This window comes from Ambystoma mexicanum, chromosome 9 (genome assembly GCF_040938575.1).
Source record: "Ambystoma mexicanum isolate Mex_15411 chromosome 9, UKY_AmexF1_1, whole genome shotgun sequence".
NCBI lineage: Eukaryota > Metazoa > Chordata > Amphibia > Caudata > Ambystomatidae > Ambystoma > Ambystoma mexicanum.
Window position 1 is genome coordinate 1,302,994,828 of NC_090931.1, and position 20,956 is coordinate 1,303,015,783.

At 44.3% G+C, this 20,956-nt stretch overlaps 1 protein-coding gene across 4 annotated transcripts in view; it reads left to right on the plus strand.

Moving 5' to 3' along the window:
* The window catches only part of LOC138489085 (ropporin-1-like), a 547,380-nt gene that overhangs the window by 441,121 nt on the left and 85,303 nt on the right, over positions 1 to 20,956 (plus strand). For 2 of the 4 annotated variants that reach the window (XR_011274750.1, XR_011274751.1), the window contains 2 exons: positions 1,397 to 1,484; positions 2,666 to 2,841. Coding sequence is in view for 2 of the 4 variants with exons in the window: in XM_069616668.1 (XP_069472769.1) it covers positions 2,666 to 2,841 (176 nt within the window). In the remaining 2 variants the exon portion in view is untranslated. The remainder of the gene's footprint in view (positions 1 to 1,396; positions 1,485 to 2,665; positions 2,842 to 20,956) is intronic. The other 2 variants (XM_069616668.1, XM_069616669.1) reach the window with 1 other exon arrangement.

A 20,956-nucleotide genomic window follows, 5' to 3' on the forward strand; every position in this document is an offset into this window, starting at 1 on the left:
TGACTTAATGGGGCTGTGGCCTTTGCCCACTTGTCTGTGTAGCATTTGACAAAAACTGTGTTAACCCATTAGTAACCTAGATATTGCTAGGAAGAATTCGAACTGCCTTATGACGGGTTCACAATGATTTGCATCCTTGCCATGTAAACTTGCCATGTAAACTTCTAAATGCCAGTTATGTGCCTCTTTGCTTATGTGGTGCCATGTCTATCAACAATGTGTAGTTATATCTACGCTGCACTCCACTGCTCTGTTTTAAAAATGCCCCCCTTTCTTTTCTTCTCTCACAAGATAACAGCACTGCATGGTTCTCTATTGGTATAGACCTTCCATGAGCTTCAAAGTGAATAAATCACAAGCGACTTTAGTTAGGGGTGTACTCATCTTATCCTTGAAGGGTGAAATGCTGAGTCTACCTGATAGTTTTTAAAAACTGCTTGCTTGCACACAGTTATGGAGCTGGGCTCAACACACTGCCCTGTCTTTGCATGTGCACGAGATGCATGCTGCAGGAATGGTATTTATTTAAAGGAGAGTACCTTTAATTATTTTACTTCTGTGCATGTTGTATGTGTCTATGACTAAAATAGGAGATTATATGGTTTAGATTGTCAAATTAACTAAAAGCACATGCTTTTTGTGTCTGCATTTATTACATCGACTACTGTTATTCTACACACAGATTCTACCTATTAAATGGTTAATAATCTACCTATTAAATGGTTAATAATCCCAGTTAAATGCTCAGCATATTCAAAGCTTATTCCTCTCTACAGGGGAGTTTTATTTCTGGGCATCGCAGTCTGAGGAATTGTGTTTCAATTTTATTGGGACATCCTCCACTGTCATGGTATTCAAACACAGCGCAGCGTTTTGGTGAGGTAAACCATCAAGAGATTTGGGAGGCATTTTCTTTGGCTACCTCTTATGTTAAAATGGTGTATTTCTCACACTCTCTGTTCTAGCATTTGATGTGTTGGCGTATTCTGTGTTTCTGCTTTATGCTGTAAAGTCCAGCAATGTAGATGGTCAAACTGGAACTTTAAAAGTAAATACTTGCCGGCATCTATGTTTGTATTTGATTCCCTAATGTGATGAAATTCCAGGGTTTTTTCATATGACCACAGATTCTGCACTTTGGGCTTGTGCCAAATAAATGGGAATTGAAGACCATTGGAAAACCAGGAAAGGTATCTCTCTCTGGACAACCAAAGCTCTGGTTCTCAATGTGAATATGTAATGCTCATCTGGTGAGTGCGATAAATGAGACATCTGAAGATACCCCTTATTTTCAATGATGGTGTCTTTATATAAGCATGCAGTGTTTCTGTGGGCAAGGAGATTAATTTCTCTGGCTGCTGTACTTAATTATGAAGTTTTTCTTCACTCTGTATAGGTCATGTGTAGCCAGCCAAGAGTTAACATGGCCAATGCACAGCAAAGGGATGTATACGTCATCTGGGATGGACATCTGTCTTTGCAAAGTAAGGTTTATATAAGCCAATACAGGCTTCTAGTGCTGTGAATGATGCTTTCTGTTTAAGACACTATAATGCTATTGCAATGTAAATTGCTCTCCAAGTGTATAGCGCTTCACTAGTTGCTAGGTGCTACATTCTACTAAAAGCTTTATGCAGCTTGTGCGAGATTGCTTATATAAGGGGAATTCTGGCATGTCATGTTATCTCATATGCCACTTTTGTGGCCCGTAGGGGTCCGAATGGTTGCCTACAGAGTGAAGATTCTCATCTTCCTTTAATAGTCCCTAACTACATCAATGAACTACCAATCGACAGGACTAGAACCCACAAGCAATCCCAATAGTGAAAAGTCGGGAGAATGGTAGGAAAAGAGTTAAGTGGCATAGCAGATCTCCATCACCATTAGTACAAAAGGCCAAGCCAAGTAAGAATTCCTTTAAAGCTAGTTTGACATCAGATAAAGATCATGTCCCAAACCAAATTCACCACAAGTCAGCCAGTGAACTAGAAATGTGATTGAGTCCAGAGAGACCTACTGAAACCTACACTCTAGAGCATTAGGGCCCTACAGGAACTAGAAAAAACAAGACTAGAGGAGGAAACAATAGCAACCGCATGCATGAGGAGGAAGGTGGGAAGGAGACAAGACAGCAGGGGCAGCAGGACCCCAAATTTGAACGAGAAGGATTGGGAAGTGATGGGGGGAAAGGGTGTCCACCTCTCGAAAAGAAGGAAGGCTGTAGTGTCTAATATATCCTGGCGTGGAACGCGAAGATGTGCCAGTGCTCCATGCAGTAGATGCAGTGTTGTAATTTCCACACTATCGCTCTGAAGACATGAAACCATATGAACTGCGAGAATATGCATGCAACCAAGTTCTTCCAGGTTTAAATTGGTGGCCAGTGATTACAATGACAGAAAAAACATTGTTTTGAAGCTGTTTTTGTCTCTGACTAACCAGCACTTTCCCCATTTATCCTAGGACTGGAGTTTGTTCATATAATTATACAAGTTGGAGAAAAAACATAATTCACACAACACCCAAGAATGTAATGCTCCAATGCCACAATCAGTGGCAAAAAGCTCTATTTAAAAGCACATTATTATTATTGTTACAGTAGCTGCACTCCACTCTGTATTTTCTCTATGATACACCAACCTTTTCTTATTTCTGAATCCCGTAGACAATCACCTCATCACTGAAGATTGCATGCAAGACTTTATCTTCCAGTCAAAGAAGTCATCAACCCATTATTCCTTTCAGCACCTTCCAGTTTCTTTACCAGTACCTGGCATCTGTGGATGAAAGGGTCTCAGCAGTGCACGTCCAGAGGACTCTAAATGTTCTGCGGCAAGAGATGTAAGCCACTTAACCCTGTTACTCCTTTATGGGTTTTCCTGCTTTCAATAAGTAGGCTTACTATCAGTCGCAAATACAGTCTTGGAAAGATAAAATCTATATTTGATTATGAAAGATCTGTAACTTAGTTACCGCCATGTCTTACAATCTGACATTTAGTCGACAGATAAACTACTGAGGTTCTAAAGAGTACCACTACACATTAAAAAGGAACATAATTGCTGAATTAGATGCATACTAAACTAAATACCTCTGGATGACATACCTCCATATTAGGACATGATAATTATGAAAATGTAACTGCTCAGACAAGACTGAGTATCTCACAGATGTGATATCGATATGACAACATTATACCCATTGAAGAAATCTCACGAAAATAACCTTAGTCTTTTAGAAACATCCCAAATATTGCTAATAACCTAACAGAGATCATAGGTCAGGATGCTGGACATCCACAGGTGTTTGATGGCTGCTGGGAAGGTCTTTCTATGGAAGATTGTAATATCCTGTATCTTGGATGCCTTCAACCGAAGGGAAATGTATGTTCTCTCATAGAACAATATTTTTAGCCAGGCATTTACAAATATGGTGGTGCAATGGGTCATTATCATTATGTAGAAAATCCTAGCCATTCTTAACTTCTTCCAGGAAAACAGACTGTCACCCACATGTAATTCAAGAAAACTAAAAACTGGAGGACATTGTTCTTGAACCTTGCCCGAGAAACTCTTCAACTCCTTTCCTAGTGTGATTTCATCACAAATGTTTTTTTTCAGATTTGAGTGCATACAACAAACCCATCAAATACCAACAGTAAAAGCGTTGATCTGAATAACCAAATGCAAATATAAAAATACAGTTTGCAGAGTAAAAGTAATAACAATTCATAAACACATAAACATATCAAAAGACAATAATTTATACATATACTTTAAAAGTGCATGATTAGTAATAGCCAGAATCTCTGAAATTATGTCCTTAATTATTAAAAAATACTCTTAGCTCTTTTGCAATATAAAAGAATTAACACCAGATCAAATAGTAGTCATTACAAAAAAGCATTGATGAACATTAAGATCCCATAGCACGTTTATCAGGTAGCATACGGAATCTACTTTACCCCCTGCGTTATACCGTAAGAGGGCCTGATCTGTGACTCGTTCAAGACCAAACAATCAGGTAGCTATTCTTAAATAAGTAGGTGTTACTAACAAAGCTCTTTTGAGGTAGTTTGTAACTCCGAATATAATGTAATATAAATATGAATAGTCAATTGGCCAGCCCAGAGTGAAATCATTTCAGTACATTCTCCTTGAATCCCCAGTGCTGGTTGTAACCAATTCTTCCTTGTTCTGTCATATACGGGTAAACTAACAAGAAGTGGGCCACATCTTCTCTCTGGGGGCAGTAGCTGAAACTGTCACTTGCTCGAGTGGGCTGTAATGTAGCGAGTGGCCATATTCTTATATGGAATTTGGCATAGAATGATTTTGCTGAGAAAGGTTAGATGAAAATCCAAATAGCACTGGTATACACATTTGCACTTAAAGCCAAGATAGTACAAAGATAAGCAATATGCCAATGGCTTGTTACCCACTCCCTCATAAACCTCATAGAGCATTCCTTAAATGCCTGTTTGAGGTCAATATGTATGTGATCGCCAGTGAAGGTACGGGTTTCTCAAATGTGTTCAATTCCTATCCTCATAAACGTTGATGTCATCTGTTAATAATCTATAAATCATATACCCAGGTGGGTTTCCCTACTTGTCCCAACTGCTTATGCAGGTCATGCATCATAAATACCCCAAATAAAACTAAAATAAATGTTTACTTTTCGTAGTTAAAGTTTTTAAAAATGTTTATGTAAAAGTAAGTAATTGAAGCAATAGTGTATGGAATTTTGGCTTTTCGCTCACATGTGCTCACAGTCTGTGGCTAATTTACTCTAATATGTGATCACTATGTAAGGTGAGTCTGTGGGATGCCTGTAAAATATATGCTTTAAGATGTAAAATGACACCTGCTACACTTGCTCATGTGAAAATATTGTGTACAATTTCAGCATAGGCAGAAAGATGTATGGATTAGAAGCTGCTATGCAACACTCCCTGTTGCACGCAGTGATCCATGTACCCCTGAGCTTGGGGACAGAAAGGCAAACCCACATGGAATCCCTGAATATATACTTCATTCTTTCCTGCAACCAGCAGAAAGTGCTCATTTAATCTTCAGCAGCAACCTCATCAATTACCCTGAAGGCATGAACACATTTGTGGGATGTCAGCATAGGCTGGGGAAGCAGAAGACGTGTTCATTTTGAGATTTTAAAAGAACATATATCACTTGATCACATTATTACAATTGGTTGAATTTAGGAACATGCCGGAGAAATTCATTAAGATAGGTACTACAGTTAATTAACATGATGATGACTCAGGATTGAAGATGCATATAAAAAAACAATTAAATGTGTCATTATGGATAGAGCTTGTTTGTAGACATCACATACTCTTATGTCAAGATTCACAAAGGGCTAATATGAGCAAATACATCCGTGCAAACCTTGTATACTATATAAAAAACATAACAAGCACAGCAAATTATCCAGCAGAAAAAGATTGCACCCTTAGCGAACCAGCGAATTTAGATAACATAAATTGTGGTAAATGCTATTTATAAGTAATGTTTATGGATTTTACTTACAAAAATAAAATGTTATATCATCAGGATGATACTCTGACTCATGTGTAAAGTCAATTGTAGACTATAGCATTATGTCTCCCAGATTTCAGTGTTAGAGTTTTCCTTCTCACACAGTCTTTCACCAGCACTCTTGCTTATAAGTCAGTGTCTAGACTTTCCTCTGAGTCTTTGCTACACACTTTGGGACTTGAACTACAATTAACAGAAGTCTGTGTCAGAGCTCCCCGTTTCTGTCTATATTAGACAGTTGAATGACAATTCCCAGAATACATAGTATCAGTTTCCTTCTTTCACACCTTTTAGTGGACACTATTGCACTTTGGATACAATTCCCAGAATTTGGTGTCAAGTTTTCCTTTTCTCACACTCTTGAAAGTCCAATTTGGTCGTCAAACCACCTTTCCCAATGCACTGTGGGTTGCCTTATAACTCACCAATAGAATTACAAAAGTAATCCAAAAAAGGAGTGTACACCAGGCAAGAAGTAACGCAATTTATTGTGGGCCCAGTTGCAGCCGGGAAAGCAAAATTGGCACAGACAGTGGAACAGTGCTGCATGAAAGATGCTGTCAAAGATATGGGCCTAAGACAAGAGCTTTTATAACTGCACAAACTAATTAGCATCAAATCACATTGCAACATGTGAGGCTCATTGGTAGAGCTATGTCATTTCTGTACAGTGGGACATACATTATCCTGAAATTATTGGGTCCTGCAAATCTTTCCACACTAGCCACGTCCACTTCTGTGACATCACAGTCCAACCCACAATTCCCACAATAATAGTGCCAAAACACTGAGATGACCAGATGACCAGCCGATCATTATTCATCTGCAGCCAGTCCTCTCCATCCATTTCCCATGAGAATATAGTTGATCATGACACTGGAGGAGCCTTGAACTACTGACAAATGACCATTTCAATGTTATGATATGATTTCAAATGGCATTTATAACGCGCCTATACACAAGTGTTTCAAGGCGCGACGAGGCAAGGGAGGGGAAACAGAGGGAAGACAGACAACGATCCTACTAGGCCAGATGACATTGAGATCGCGCAAGTGTAGGGGAGGGGAGAAGGGGAAAAGTGCAGGGGGAAATGGGACGGGGAAGTGCAGTAATGTAAGTGATTTCAATCCGGCACACACCCAACTGAACGCCTAGCGTGTAATGCACAACTGAAATCATTATTTATTTTTGTCTAAAAGTTCTTTATTCTGAACGATATACCACTCATATCACGTCCCTCTCCCAGAACCCACCCCTCAGTCACACTGAACCAGGAATCAGGCACAATAATCACCAATGGGGTGATGTAACACTGAATAATCTCTTTAATATACAAGGAGTAATAATGAGCAAAACAATTCAGCACAGAAATAATACTTTTGTGTGTGTGTTCAGATCTGATACTGTGGTTACAGGTTCCCCATGCACACCCCTCAACCCCCAATAGGCAATGTAAAGAGATAGGAGGAGAGAGCAGGTATTCAGGAATGGCAGAATTCAACAGTATATCAATCCCACGTTCCCCCTTTCAAACACAAGAGAAAACAGAATGGACTGTCAAGCTGTCTGAATGACTTTTAAAGTTATCTTGAGAATGGATTAGGCAAAAACACTAAATATGATCTAAATTGCTGAAATTGTTATAAATTCTTATGGGAGCCACTTTGGATAGTTACACACAAACACAAGCAATGATTTAATACCAAGAAGCAAATCGGAAGCAATCAAAAGCTGTTTTACACGTGTCAGAATTTCCCAAAAACGAAATTCACTGCAAACTTTTCACTATGCGATAATCAAGATAACGGGAGAACCATATGGATTAGGGATGCGGTTTTGTGTGCGATTTAAATCTGGGATGTTAGCTACAAGCAGAAGTTGAAATTCTCTTCCTAGCACAATAACTTAGGGAATTATGGACGCTTTAGTAGAGGTCATTCTTTCAAGATAGGTGCAAGAATGGAAAACAGGAATGCACTTTTAAAATGACAACGGGTTTCGTACACAAGAGGATGACTATGAACAAAACGAATACAACACAGGAACACAGCCACTTGATCAGAATGACTGCCTGTAGAGGACACTCGCCTTTTCAGATGAGAAAAGATCAGCGTAAAGATAGTTTTAGCAATACTAGTACAGAGGAAGATAGGATGGTTTGGATAGAGAGTTCAGAGAATTCAAAAATACTTCTAACAATGCAGGTTCTGAATACAAGATAGGATGGGTTTAAGATAGGGATTGATTAAGCAAGGTACATATGCTAGTGATACAGTGCTATCTATAGATACTCACTAGCTATGTTTTTGAACAGAACAGTCAGGATTCTGGTCCATCAAGATTCTGGTCAGGGAATTGGATCTGGTTCTAAGACAGACAGCTGGGCACATTGGATAGGATCTGCAATCAGCAAGGCACTCTGGTCACAGCACGGCATAGGACTGGACTGGATCTGCAATGCACTCTGGTCACAGCACGGCACAGGACTAGATTGGATCTGCCCTTCTTGGTTCTGATGATAATTTTTTCAGCAGGCAAGCAGTACAGTGCAGCCTGGCTGTATTTTGATGTTTCCCCCTTAGGTTGGTGGGGTTCTGGTTCTAGAATTTGAAGCCTAGCTGAAAATGGTTCAGCTATGCAATGGGTTTCTGCTTTGCCAAGTTTCTGGAGTCTGGAGTAATGAAGATGTAGAGTTCAGCAGCAGGGTGCTGCGCCAGTATCAGGATAGTGAGTGAATCTGTCTGTGTTTTTTTGAGTGGTGAACTGTCTCTATTTATGCTATGATAAAGGAGGGGTGTGGGCTGGTTTATCCGAAGCTCGCCCATTTGACAGGTGATTGGGTCAGAGTCTCCTCTCTGCCTTGATAGGAGGAGAGAAACAGTGTGTCATCTTTATGGTGTGATTTTATGAGGCTGAGAATCCACCCCTAGCCCCTTGAACACAAAATCTACTATTGGCACAATACATATTTACACATGTGCAACCTCTATAAAAATCACATATACAGATTACATATTTTATATATCAGCTATCTCTCAAAACCCTGTAGCTGTGGGATCTTGTCTCGGCTTTTCACAGAATTTTGCCCTTTTTATCAGGAACACAATGTCCAATTTAGAAGCACATTTCTACAAGTTTGCGTGTATAAAATGGGCATAAGTGTATAAAGTTTCATACTTCTAGCAGAAATACATTTTGTGTAAAATCACATTTCCTGCCATTTCTTTCCAGAACATTTCACACGATTTTGCCGACTCTTGAAACGTGCAGCCAAAATTTTGATTCACAAATCTGTTATTTTCATATTTTTCACAATTTTAAACAGTAAGTTATCCGTCTTTTTAAAATGTGTTCTTTGTCCTTGTTAAGCAACAAATGGTTGTTTTAGCTCCTCCCCTTGGTCTCTCCCTGGAAGCCCAGGAGCCATCCCCCGTGTTTGCTCCTTGCAGAGGCCATTTACGACTGTCCTCACACCTCACATTTCCTTAGGAGCAGCTGTTTATTGTTCCCTTTTGCCTCTGTAGACCGAGTTCTTTCCAAACCCTATAATTACCATTTGGGTGTGATTTCCTGGTGGGGGGAAAGGCCATCCTTCTGTGGAGAAACCTGATATTCCAGTTTGGTAGCTTTTAGCCAGTCTGGATTTAATTGTTAATTCTGTTGCATTTTTCCTTAGCTTAAACAAACTTGTGATTGCAAAATAGCAGCTAGAATACTTATTCAAGATTTTAAACCATAGGATCAAAACAATTACAACATAGGTTACTCTCAGTAACAGGCCTATCAGTTTGCAAACATTTGATTTCAGTTTATCCATGTTTAAAGTTTAATCAGGCAGGCTCCTGACAGCTGTCATTCAGGCGGCCCAGGATACTGCACTCAGAGATTTTTGAAAGATCATCAGACAGGCCACTTTTGCTGTGGAAATCCCTTTATGCTTTCAGCTTTTCAGGACCTTGCAAGTTCACGATGATTTCTTAAACTAAGTGAATTGTAGCACCCAGCAAGAATTTTGGATGTTTTAGGGTGTTCTGTACTGGCATTTGCAGTTTCAGCAACAAAGAAAAAGGGATTTAAAGCAAGATTTTGAGGTTTCATTTAGCAACACTGCTTTTTCCTTCTGTACTCCATTTTTACTTGTTGTGGAGCCCAGTGACATATTCCAGGAGTGAGATCTCGCTTCCACCACTGACAACATTCGTGGCAGATTGGGCAGCCATCTTTTTGTGCTTTGCAAAGCGTGATTTTCAGAGGCTTTGGTGTGCACAAGGGTTTCGCTGCCATTTTGTTATTTCTGGCACCATCATAACACAGTGTTGCAGCACAGCAAAGCAGAAGTGGGTTAAAACATCCCTCAGTAAATAGGATAACAGTAAAATAAATAAAGACCATACATAAAAGTGAGCCAGCTAGTGGCAAGTGCAAGGATAAGTGCAGACATCAAGTGTCAAGTGCTAGTAGGGGCTGTAGGGATACAGTCCCCAAGTGCAACGGTGTCCAGGGGGGCAGTCCAGCTGTACAGTTGGTGGGGGTGGACCAGGGCCCGGGATCATAGGGTAGCCAGGTAACCAGTGCAGTTTCAGATTCCTCCAGGAGATAAGCAGGGGAGAGGAGGAGAGAAAGCAGAAGCAAAGAGGAAGGTCTTGGGGTGCTTCCGGAACCGGAGGTGGTTCTCCTCAAGTTTCAGAGAGGCAGGGAGACTGTTCCAGAGGGAGGCCCCAGCAGAAGGGATCCACCACCAACTCGCTGCTTGGAGAAGCGACTCAACCTGAGGGAGTTGGAGGCGGATGAGCGAAGAGCTCGAGAAGGTAGATATTTAGGAAGAGAGAGTTGAAGGTATTGAGGTCCCAGAAGGCCTTGTGTACAATGCAGAGGGTTTTGAACTTAATCCTCGCTGCCAATGGGAGCCAGTGCAGAGATTTCAGTCCTGGAGGGATACAATCCCAGGGCCTCAGGCCAAGGACAAGTCTCGCAGTCCTGTTTTGGATGAGTTGCAGAGTGTAGAGAGTAGAGGAAGGCAGATTTAGAAAGAGGCTGTTGCAGTAGTCCAGCCTAGAGAGAACCAGAGCACTGGAGACAGTGAGCTTCTGGGGGAAGGAGAGGAAAGGAGGAATACCTCTGAGGAGTTGCAGCTGGTAGTGTGACTTCTTAGAGACATCAGAGATGTGAGGAGAGAAGGAAAGTGTGGAGTCGAAGATGATGCCAAGTTTTTTAGCCTCACACCATCTTAAGTACTCTTCGAAACGTTTCTCAGGCTCACTTGTGCCAAAGGGCAATTTGAAACCTCTATGGGACACTTTGAAACTACCAGTAGACCCGTTTCATGAATCAATTTGCCGAATTATAAAATGATTGTGTGCCCACTGCCTTTCTTCAGCACCCATGAGTTTAGCTCCCTTAGCTCGAAGTATCAAGAGCTATTCATTTCTAACTTTATGATCCTGGGAACGTATAATTTGCAATATGCAACCAGCATCTGTGGCTACTAAACAAGTTAATAAAATGTGAATTTGTTTCTAGTGAGAAGCATGCTCTGAGACCTGTTTAGAGTGACTCAGTCTAATGTTAAGACCTGTATACTTGCCTCTAACCCATCTGTATCATCTATGTGTTATCTGCTTTAAACACAATTATTTTGGGCATTCTCCAGCCTAGTGCATAGAATATAATTGAGGGGCTATCAATGAAGACCCCTCCCATATCAGCAGGCTACTCCTGCAGCTGGTATGTGTGTGTTTTTTCTGCCACGCTGAACTTGCATTTTTACCACATTATTCCCCTCTTTTATTGATCCATCAATAACAAAGTATTTTCCTTCTCCCAGTCCCCACTCTGCTGCTCTCTTTTTAGTAATCCATACTCTTTTTAGTCTGCTCATGTCACCTCCATCTTCATTGCAGTCTTCCAATGATCCCTATATCAGCGCACACCCCTGCCCATCCTTATCGCATGAAATCCAATAGGCATCATAGTTCTTTATATCTCCTGGTGGTATTGTACCCTAGTCAATTTCATCATTGTCATGCTTCGTCCATGGAAATGCATCAATGGCAGCTCCACTAGGGCGCTGTTATGTTCCTACGTGTGTGCTAGATTCGGTCTAGTGGTTATCCAAGATGGCCACCGCCAGTTACTTACGGGTTCCTGGCATGCTATTCTATGTGTTGCAACCCTGTTTTTTCATGGTTATACACTAGTGTTTTTTTCGCTTGCCTTGCCCTCTTGCTTTGTTTGTTGTTTCACAGCTTCCTGAATTTCTCCTCCACGGCGGTCGGTTCCCTGACGTGCTGTCACTTGCTTTCTCCCTCTTTGTGCTTCTGTCCTTGTGGCTTCCCAGGTGCTGCGTTCTCTCATTCCATCCTGTCTCTCAGCAGTACCTTCCTCAGTTTCGCAGCTGCTTCCCTTGGGGCACTCAGTGTGTTCATGTCCCTCTTTGCCTCCCATTTAACATTCGGCTTCCACCTTCTGGTTTCCTTTCTCCTACCACGTTCCATTCCATATTCATTACTTGCAGACGGACTGTGCCTGTCGCATTTTGGGAACTAGTAAAATCGCCTACTCAAGAATACTACTCCAAGGGGAATCCCTCTTCCTTAAGACCACACTGTATGCCTAAGAAGCACAGAAACATCCATTTGGATCTTTGACATCATTCAGGGTTTTTTGTGGCTGCAAGGCTTTTTTCCCTGACAGGGGCTTGCTCCCCAGAGTCCTCCTTGTCTGGAGCTTCCTTACCTAGTCAAGGTGGCCTCCAGGGTAGCTCGCCCTTACCTCTTTGAAAGAAAGAATGAAAGGAAAGAAGAGAAATCCAAGAAGCCATGTAGAAGAAGACGAAGACTCAGGATAGCTCTACAGAAGAACCAGGTGAGGAGGAGCAGGGGGAGGATTCATCGATGCATGAGAGCTTGCAACGCCCAGAAACCCCCATGGCTTCATTGGAGCAGGATCAAGAATTAGTTGCGGCCTTAAACGGACTTACTGTAGAGGTGCAGTCACTCCGAGCAGAAAACGTCACCCTACGGCAGCAGGAAGACAGCAGAGGAGACTTGCCTCCTTTAACCTTCCCCTTTGGCAAATACGATGGGAACCCCAAACATCTTAAGGAGTTTCTGGATGCTTGTGTGGTATACTTTACCTTCCATCCTAGAGCATACGAACTGGACAGAGCCAGTGTGGGCTTCCTCATCTCTAATTTGGTAAGAAATGCCTTGACCTTGGCCATCCCGTTGATCACCCACTCAGATCCAGCTATGAATGATTACACCATGTTCACTCAATTATTCAAGGCTAGATTTGACAGACCTGAAGTTCAATATTCCTCAAACAGGGGTCACAAGACGTACAGTCCTACGTGTCCACGTTTCAAAACCTATCCATGGATGCAGGATGTCCGGACTCGACTCAACAAACATTGTTCCGGACAGGACTCCATGAAGACATAAAAGATGAGCTGGCATGGGTGGCAAGACCAGCTACCTTTCAGGAATTAATCACTCTAGCGTTACAGATCGAGTTCCGCCTAGCAGAACAAAGGCAAGAAAGAAGAAGAGCCAGAACCTATCAGCTGCCAACAGCAAATCCCTAACCTCCCTTGGAAAGATCCTCTGGGGAAGAACCCATGCAGATAGGCATGACCAGAGGACCCTTGACTTCAGAAGAGCACAAGAGGTGCAGAGAACAAGGGTTGTGTATGTACTGTTGTTCACCGAAACATCTCTTAAGGAACTGTCCTGAGGTTCCTCCTCGATGACAGGGAAACGTTCCACCCTGACTCTAGACAGGGGAAGGTTTGTGGGTGATCACTCAAGTGCCTGTAACAACACCCAATGAGTGGAAAAGAAGGAAGACAGCTGGCTCATGGTTTTCCAAGTATGGTTACTCATTGAACCCTTGCCGCCACTTGAGGTATTGGCCATGCTTGACTGTAGGGCAGCAGGAAACTTTATTGACCTCAAGTGGGCCAAGGACCATAACATTCCCCTACAAGAAAAACAGAAGCCCATCCCAGTGGAAGGTGTTGACGGCACCCCGTTGACTTTGGGACCCATAGTACTGGAAACAAACCCCATCCAGGTATTGTTGTTTTGTCATCAAGAGAAGATGGTCATTGACGTCATCCATGCCGCTCACTTCCCAGTCATACTGGGCATGCCATGGCTGCGCAGACACAATCCCGAAATCAACTCATCTGGCAACACGATTTTGTTCAATTCCTCATACTGCAGTCAACATTGCTTCACTCAACTAGTCCAAGAACCACAGGAATGATGGGAGATACCTTTATCCACGTCACTGATGCAGTCCATCCCTTCGCACTACCAGGAATTTGCCGAAGTCTTTGAAGACAAGGTGCCTTGTACTCTACCACCCCACAGACCCAAAGACTGTGCCATTGAGCTTATACCAGATGCTTTGGTGCCTTTCGGCAGAATGTACCCTCTTTCCTTGCCCGGAAGGAGGGCTCTCAAGGAGTATCTTGAAGATGATTTACAGAACGGCTTCATCTGGGAATCCAGGTCCTCTGCACAGGCGTTTTTATTTTTAATTCCGAAAAAGACACACAGGAGCGATGCCCTTGTATACATTACCGTGGCCTCAACCACCTCACTGTCCATGACAGATACCCTATGACTTTAATCAAGGAAGAATTAGAGGCTGTACAAGGTTCCACTGTTTTCACCAAACTGGATTTCTGGGGGGCCTATCATCTGCTAAGGATTAGGAAGGGAGATGAATGGAAGACTGCCTTCCGGACCCCTATAGGACACTTTGAATACCAAGTAATGCCATTTGGTCTCGTGAATGCCCCTGCGGTTTTCCAGTGGTTCATGGACAAGGTTTTCGCTGATATTCTATACACCTTTGTAGTAGTCTACCTAGAGGACATCCTGGTATTCTCGACTACGCTGCAAGAACATCGGAGACATGTTACCGAAGTTTTACTTCATCTACACAACAATCAGTTGTTTGCCAAGCCAGACAAATGCTGCGTTGAAGTGTCCTTGCTTTCTTATCTAGGGTTTATTCTCTCTAAGGGAGGAGTCCAATTGGACCCAAGAAAGATCAAGGCTGTATTGCAGTGGCAAGAACCAAGAAACTTCAAGGATGTCCAACGCTTCCTGGGTCTGGCAAATTTCTACAGGCGCTGCATACCCAGGTTCTGAGAGGTCAATCTGCCCATCACCTCTCTCCTAAAAAAGGGGTTCAAGTTTGAATTGAACAGGGAAGCTGACGTAGCCTTTTGTGCTCTTAAATCCTCCTTTACCATGGTTCCTATTCTCATTCAACCAGACCAGACACTGCCATTTGTCATTGAAAGAGATGCATCGGGAGGTGCAATGGGAGCCAAACTGTTACAATCATCTACGGATGGTTTGGAACATCCAGTGGTATATATATTTTTTTCTGACCCTCACACCCAGCGAAAGGAACTACTCTGTATTGGAGAAGGAGCTGCTAGCCATTCGTCAAGCCTATGAAGAGTGGAGACATCTTTTACAAGGAGTGGCACATCGGTTCCTAGTACGCACTGACCATAGTAACCTGCGTATACTCCAGCAAATGAAATGTCTGAATTCCTGTCATGACCGCTGGGCTTACTTTTTCTCTCAGTTTGATTTCGATATCACTTACTTTCTGGGCACGGAGAACACCTTGGCAGATGCCCTGTCTCGCAACCTTGGAGTCGATGCAGGTGATTACAGAGGACATGAGAAACTGCTGTCAGGCAAGAAGTTCTTGGCCACAGTAAACACTTTTCTACAAGATGTGTGGCTGGATACCAGTAATACTTATGTCCCTTGCTTTCTAACTCATCCCCTGCAAGAAATAGAAGGATCTTCTCTTCTGGAACAAGGCCCTGTTCCTACCATCTAAAAATCTACAGACCCAAGCCATCTCCTGGCATCATGACCTTCTTGCAGCGGGACATAAGGGTCAGAAGGCTACAATGGATCTGGTCTCAAGGAATTTCTGGTGGTCAATGCCCTGCAAGGATGTCAAGACCAATGTGGCAGCCTGTCCCATTTGTGCTTCCAACAAAAACTCCACCTCCAAACCAGCTGGTCTGCTCCAACAAGAGACACTACCTACGCCACCTTGGGAACACGTGTCTACAGACTGTATAGTAGAATTCCCTCCCTCACGGGGTAAGACGGCTATAATGGTCACAGTTGACACTTACAGCAAACTGGCCCATTTTTCTCTTCTCCAAGGTCTCCCATCGGCACCAGAGACTGCTACAGTGTTCCTGCAAGACATCGTTCGGCTGCACGGTATCCCCTGCACTATAGTGTCTGATCGAGTTTCGCAATTCACCTCTGCATTCTGGTCTTCTTTGTGCAAACAACTTGGTATACAAAGGGCATTATCATCCTGGTAGCACCTGCAAAGTAATGGCCAGACAGAACCGGTCAATTCCACCCTTGAGTAATACTTGAAATGATTCTACAACCAAGAACAGGATAATTGGGCAGACTAACTTCCTATTGCAGAATTTGCTTACAATAACACCAAACATACTGCCATAGGTATGAGTGCTTTTTTTGTACCTAAGGGTACCACGGTAGGCACCTTCCCATCTCAAGAACAACACCCACCAAGACGCCTGTTATCGAACACCTCTTGACCAGTCTCAAGCAAACCCACAATGATGCTCTCCAGTACTTGGAGAACAGTAGGAAGAGTTATAAGACCTGGGCAGACAAGAAGAGGAGTAAGAACCCTTCTTGGGACAAGGGACCACAGGCATGGCTATCCACCAAATTCCTTCCTCAGTGGATCCATGCAGGGAATCTTTCACCCCAGTTTATCTGACCTTATCCCATACTCTCTAAGGTCAACCCGGTGGCTTTCCATCTTCAATTGCCCAACTGCTTCAGAAGAGTACACCCTGTCTTTCTGTCAGTTTCCCTTATGTCTTCCCCTGAATCACTGACCACTTCCTCCTCACCTGTGTCTGAAGAGCTGGTTTCAGTGTAGGTCTTCAAGGTTCTTCTCCTGCTGCTGAAATCTCTCTTTTCTGTAGAGAACAGGCCTACCCCGGAAGGAAGCCACAGTGACCACTGGTTAGACAGCAGACCTGGGCCCCGCTTCCGGGATAGCCGGAATGGGAAAAAGCCCTTGATGACGTAAAAAACCCCAATAGAGATTGGCTGGAAGATGGGTGCAACTCGGCTCGGTAGCAGGTCCCCGGGAAACGAGCCTCGCAGGGGGTCGTGGGCAGCCAAGAATGGAACATGGATGCAGCTTGGCTCGGGTAGCAGGTCCCAGAGAGACGAGCCTTGCAGAGTGCCGTGGGCAGCCAAGAAGCATTATGAGAGGCAGGCTGTGAGACAGGGACTGCAGGTAGGTTAAGCCGTAGAAAAGCAATAAGAGGCAGAGAAAGGCTAGCACGCAGCACCAGAGAAGCGCTGCAACTGAGTGGGAAACCAGGAAAAGAAAGGCAGAAAGGAGAAGGGTAAAGTGAAGAGAGCAAAAGGGCCGGGGGGTAAGAGCCGGAACGGGGTCCGGTGGAAGGAAGCAGCAAAGACATCACCGAAGCGGCACGAAGGGAAAGAGAGAAAGAGTTCTGGTCCGGAATGCGAAGAGGAGAACTAGCATTGGATATGCAGCTACATTGAAAAAACGTAGAAGCACGCCTCAATGGCGGTGCAACTTCCAACGGCGCCACAGGCTCCATGCACGAGGGCGCATGACAATTTCACTCCTCCCTCTTGAAGGAATCTGTGAAAGACCAATACGGACGGAAAATCCAAGACTCAAAGGGCCCAAACATCAGCAACCTGACGAATATGAAGTCTCAAGACTTAGGACTCCTGGTACAAACGAGGCACCCTTCAATACCTTGTACATAGGAAGGGTTATACGGTTGCTGAAAGGACTTGGGAACCCAAGAGTCACATACACGCCCCTCGTCTGATCAGATAATTCCATCTACGGCATACAGGCAAACCAGAGGAACCCCCATTAAAGAGGGCTCATACTGTCATGCTTCGCCCATGGAAATGCTGGCATCAGTGGCGGGTCCACTAGCATGCTGTTACTTTCCTACGTGTGTGCTAGATTCGGTCTAGTCGTTATCCAAAATGGCCACCACGAGTTACTTATGGGTTCCTAGCATGCTATTCTGTGGGTTGCAAGGCTGTTTTTTCACGGTTATACGCCAGTGTTTTTTTCGCTTGCCTTGCCCTCTTGCTTTGTTAGTTGTTCCACGGCTTCCTGAATTTCTCCTCCACGGCGGTTGGTTCCCCGACGCGCCATCACTTGCTTTCTCCCTTTTGTGCTTCTGTCCTCGCGGCTTCCCAGGTGCCACAATCTCTCTTTTCATCCTATCTCTCACCTGCACCTTCCTGGGCATCACAGCTGCATCCCTTGGGGCACTCAGTATGTTCATTTCCCTCTTTGACTCCCATTTAACATTCGGCTTGCACCTTCTGGTTTCCTTTCTCCTACCAAGTTCCATTCCATCTTCATTACTTGCAGACGGACTGTGCCTGTTACATTTTGGGAATTAGTATCAACGCCTACTCAAGAATACTACTCCAAGGGGAATCCCTCTTCCTTAAGACCACACTGTATGCCCAAGAAGCACAGAAACAACAATTTGGATCTTTGATATCATTCAGGGTTTTTTGTGGCTGCAAGGCTTTTTTCCCTGACAGGAGCTTGCTCCCCGGGGCCTCCTTGTCTGGAGCTCCCTTACCCAGTCAAGGTGGCCTCCAGGGGAGCTCGTCCTTACCTCTTCGAAAGAAAGAAGGAAAAGAAGGAAAAGCCACGTAGAAAGAAGAAGGCACAGACTCAGGATAGCTCTACAGAAGAAGAGGAGACGAGGAGGAGCAGGGGGAGGATTCATCAGTGCATGATAATCATAAACTTTTTCACCTGGGGTTAGTTTGTTAATGGGCTATTTTTTTATCATTTACCTCATTAACATTCAGGGTCATCATAATTTTACCTCTCCTTTTGTTAGTATAGAGTCTCAAAATACGGTATTGAGCATGAGGACCGATGTGGGGATAGTCACCTGAAAACCTCCTGAGCGCCAAGCAGGCACCCATGCAAAAAGGGTGCCCAGCCAATTCTTCAATTGCACTCAATTAGCTTTGTTTGTCATCTTCTCATGGAGTGTCTGTATTTAATTGGAAGCAGTAGAGACACAAAAAAAGTGGTTGCCTTGGAAAACAGTCAAACCTCAGCAGGAATGCCTGCCAGATTTTCTGCACTCGGTATGTGCTATTTTTTTTTTTTTTAAATAAGCACTAGCTGCGGTTTTTTTTCTAAGTTTTACGGGCTGGAGCCCGGAAAACATAGAAAAAAACCGCAGCTAGTGCTTATTTTTTAAAAAAAAATAAATAGCACTTACCGAGATTCAGCTGCAGCTTTCCTGCTCTGGTCTCCGGTCCCCGTCCTCCGCCTACAGCACTAACGAAGGGAAAGCCACCCAGCGGTAGCCTTTGTTTACTACAGCTGGCTGGCTTTTCCTTCATTAGTGCCGCAAAAGCAAAAGCCAGCACAGGAGGGCCTCCATTTCACAAAATAGATGCGCCCATGTGCTTGCTTTTGCGAATTTTGAGCTTGAATAGCTCAAAATTTTACATAGGAAGTTTTAAAACGGAGAATGCTAGTATTTTTTTTTATGTTACCTATCTATTTTTTAAATAAAAATTTTTACTAGACCATCCCTTTAACAATAGAGGAACTACGATTGCAACACTGGCAAGCTGGAGACACGGATACTAAAGGCTGAGGTACACCCACTGTTCAGTAAACACCTGTGAAGGCAGAAAGGTGCTGGAAAAGACCCTAATACACCTCGGATTTGACAAGGCACGAGGAACATAAGGCAGCATATGCAAGTGCCAACAGCTCACGACCAAAGGGTACATAGGGAGTAGCTTGTGCCGGTACCGGGTCTGGAGAAGGTGCTAAAGTCACCATTGTGGGTCGGATTGCCGGGAGGTCCTGTCGGGTCCCGGTACTGAAGCGTGCAGAACCGGCAGACTCACCCGACCCCAGGTGACTGGGAGAAACACAGCGAAGGCCCGTGGACAACACTGAGCTATACCTGGCACGTGGGAGGACACAGCCCATTCCAGGAGCATAAGGGGCAGTCGGCACACACCCCCGGCACGGCCGAGGCGGGCCCCACACACCAGGAAACATGGCGGGGGCCGGCAGAATAAGGCACGTGGGAGGACACAGCCCACTCCAGGAGCGCAGCAGGCAGTGGGTGTGCACCCCCGACGCGGAAGAAGCGGGCCCCAAACATCAGGACTAGCCCGACACCAAGCAGACCCTCACGCAAGAGGTGGTTGGGCTGGCCCAAACATAGCTGCCACAGAACAATGTCTAACAAAGTCGTACGACCGAAGAGCAAGCAGCCCACGCTGGATGCATACGCCAAGACATCTCCAGGAGCAGAGGGGGCCAGGAGTAAGGACAGAACTACCACTGTGGTGGAGGAAGCTCCGGGCACAATTCAGGAGGTGCTGGCTGCGATTGCGGACCTGAAAGTTGCCTGGGAGAATAAACTGGGCCTGGTTATGAACGAACTGAAAGTTGCACTGGTCCTTAAAGTCGGAGCGGTCCAGGAAGATGTGAACTTACTAAGACAAGATGTGAGAACGCTGGCGGAGCGCACCGGAAACCTGGAAAAAGAGATGGCCCAGACCACAGCAAAATGCGCCGCCCACAGATCGGAACTCCATGCCCTTGTGCAGCAAGTAGGCAACCTGGAAAACAGAGCGGAAGAAGCAGGACGACGCGCCAGACACAACAACATCCGCATCGTCAGATTGCCAGAAGGAATGGAAGGGCCTAACCCAACGGAATACGTGGAAACCATGTTACTACAGGAAATAACCGGAGGGGTACTGACCCATGGGTTTGCAGTTGAAAGGGCGCAAAGGGCCTTGACGAGGAAGCTGCCCCCGGGGACCCCCACCAGGCCATTGATTGCAAAGATTCTAAACTATCGGGATCGGGAAAGGATCCTTGAATTCTTCCGGAAGGGGGGAACGATCGAAAGGGGGCCTGCGAAAATCACTGCATACCGAGACTATACCTTGCAGGTACAACGCAGCAGAATGAACTTCGGTGCAGTGAAATGAAGATTGAGGGAATCAGGTTACAGATATATTTTACTTTACCCAGCCAGACTGAAGGTGTTCCACAAGAACAAAACTTTGTTTTTCGAAACGCCAGAGGACGCCATGGAGTGGCTGGATATGCAGAGCCGCCCCCAAGAATCGGGTATCCAGGCAGGAGCCGGAGAAGATAAGTAACATACTGCTGTGGCACCCTAGGTGACATAGCGCGAGACACTGGGACTAGAATATAGCATTAAATAAGGTGCACAGCGAATGTGCTGCTGGGAAAGTACATGCTTGCAAGATCCG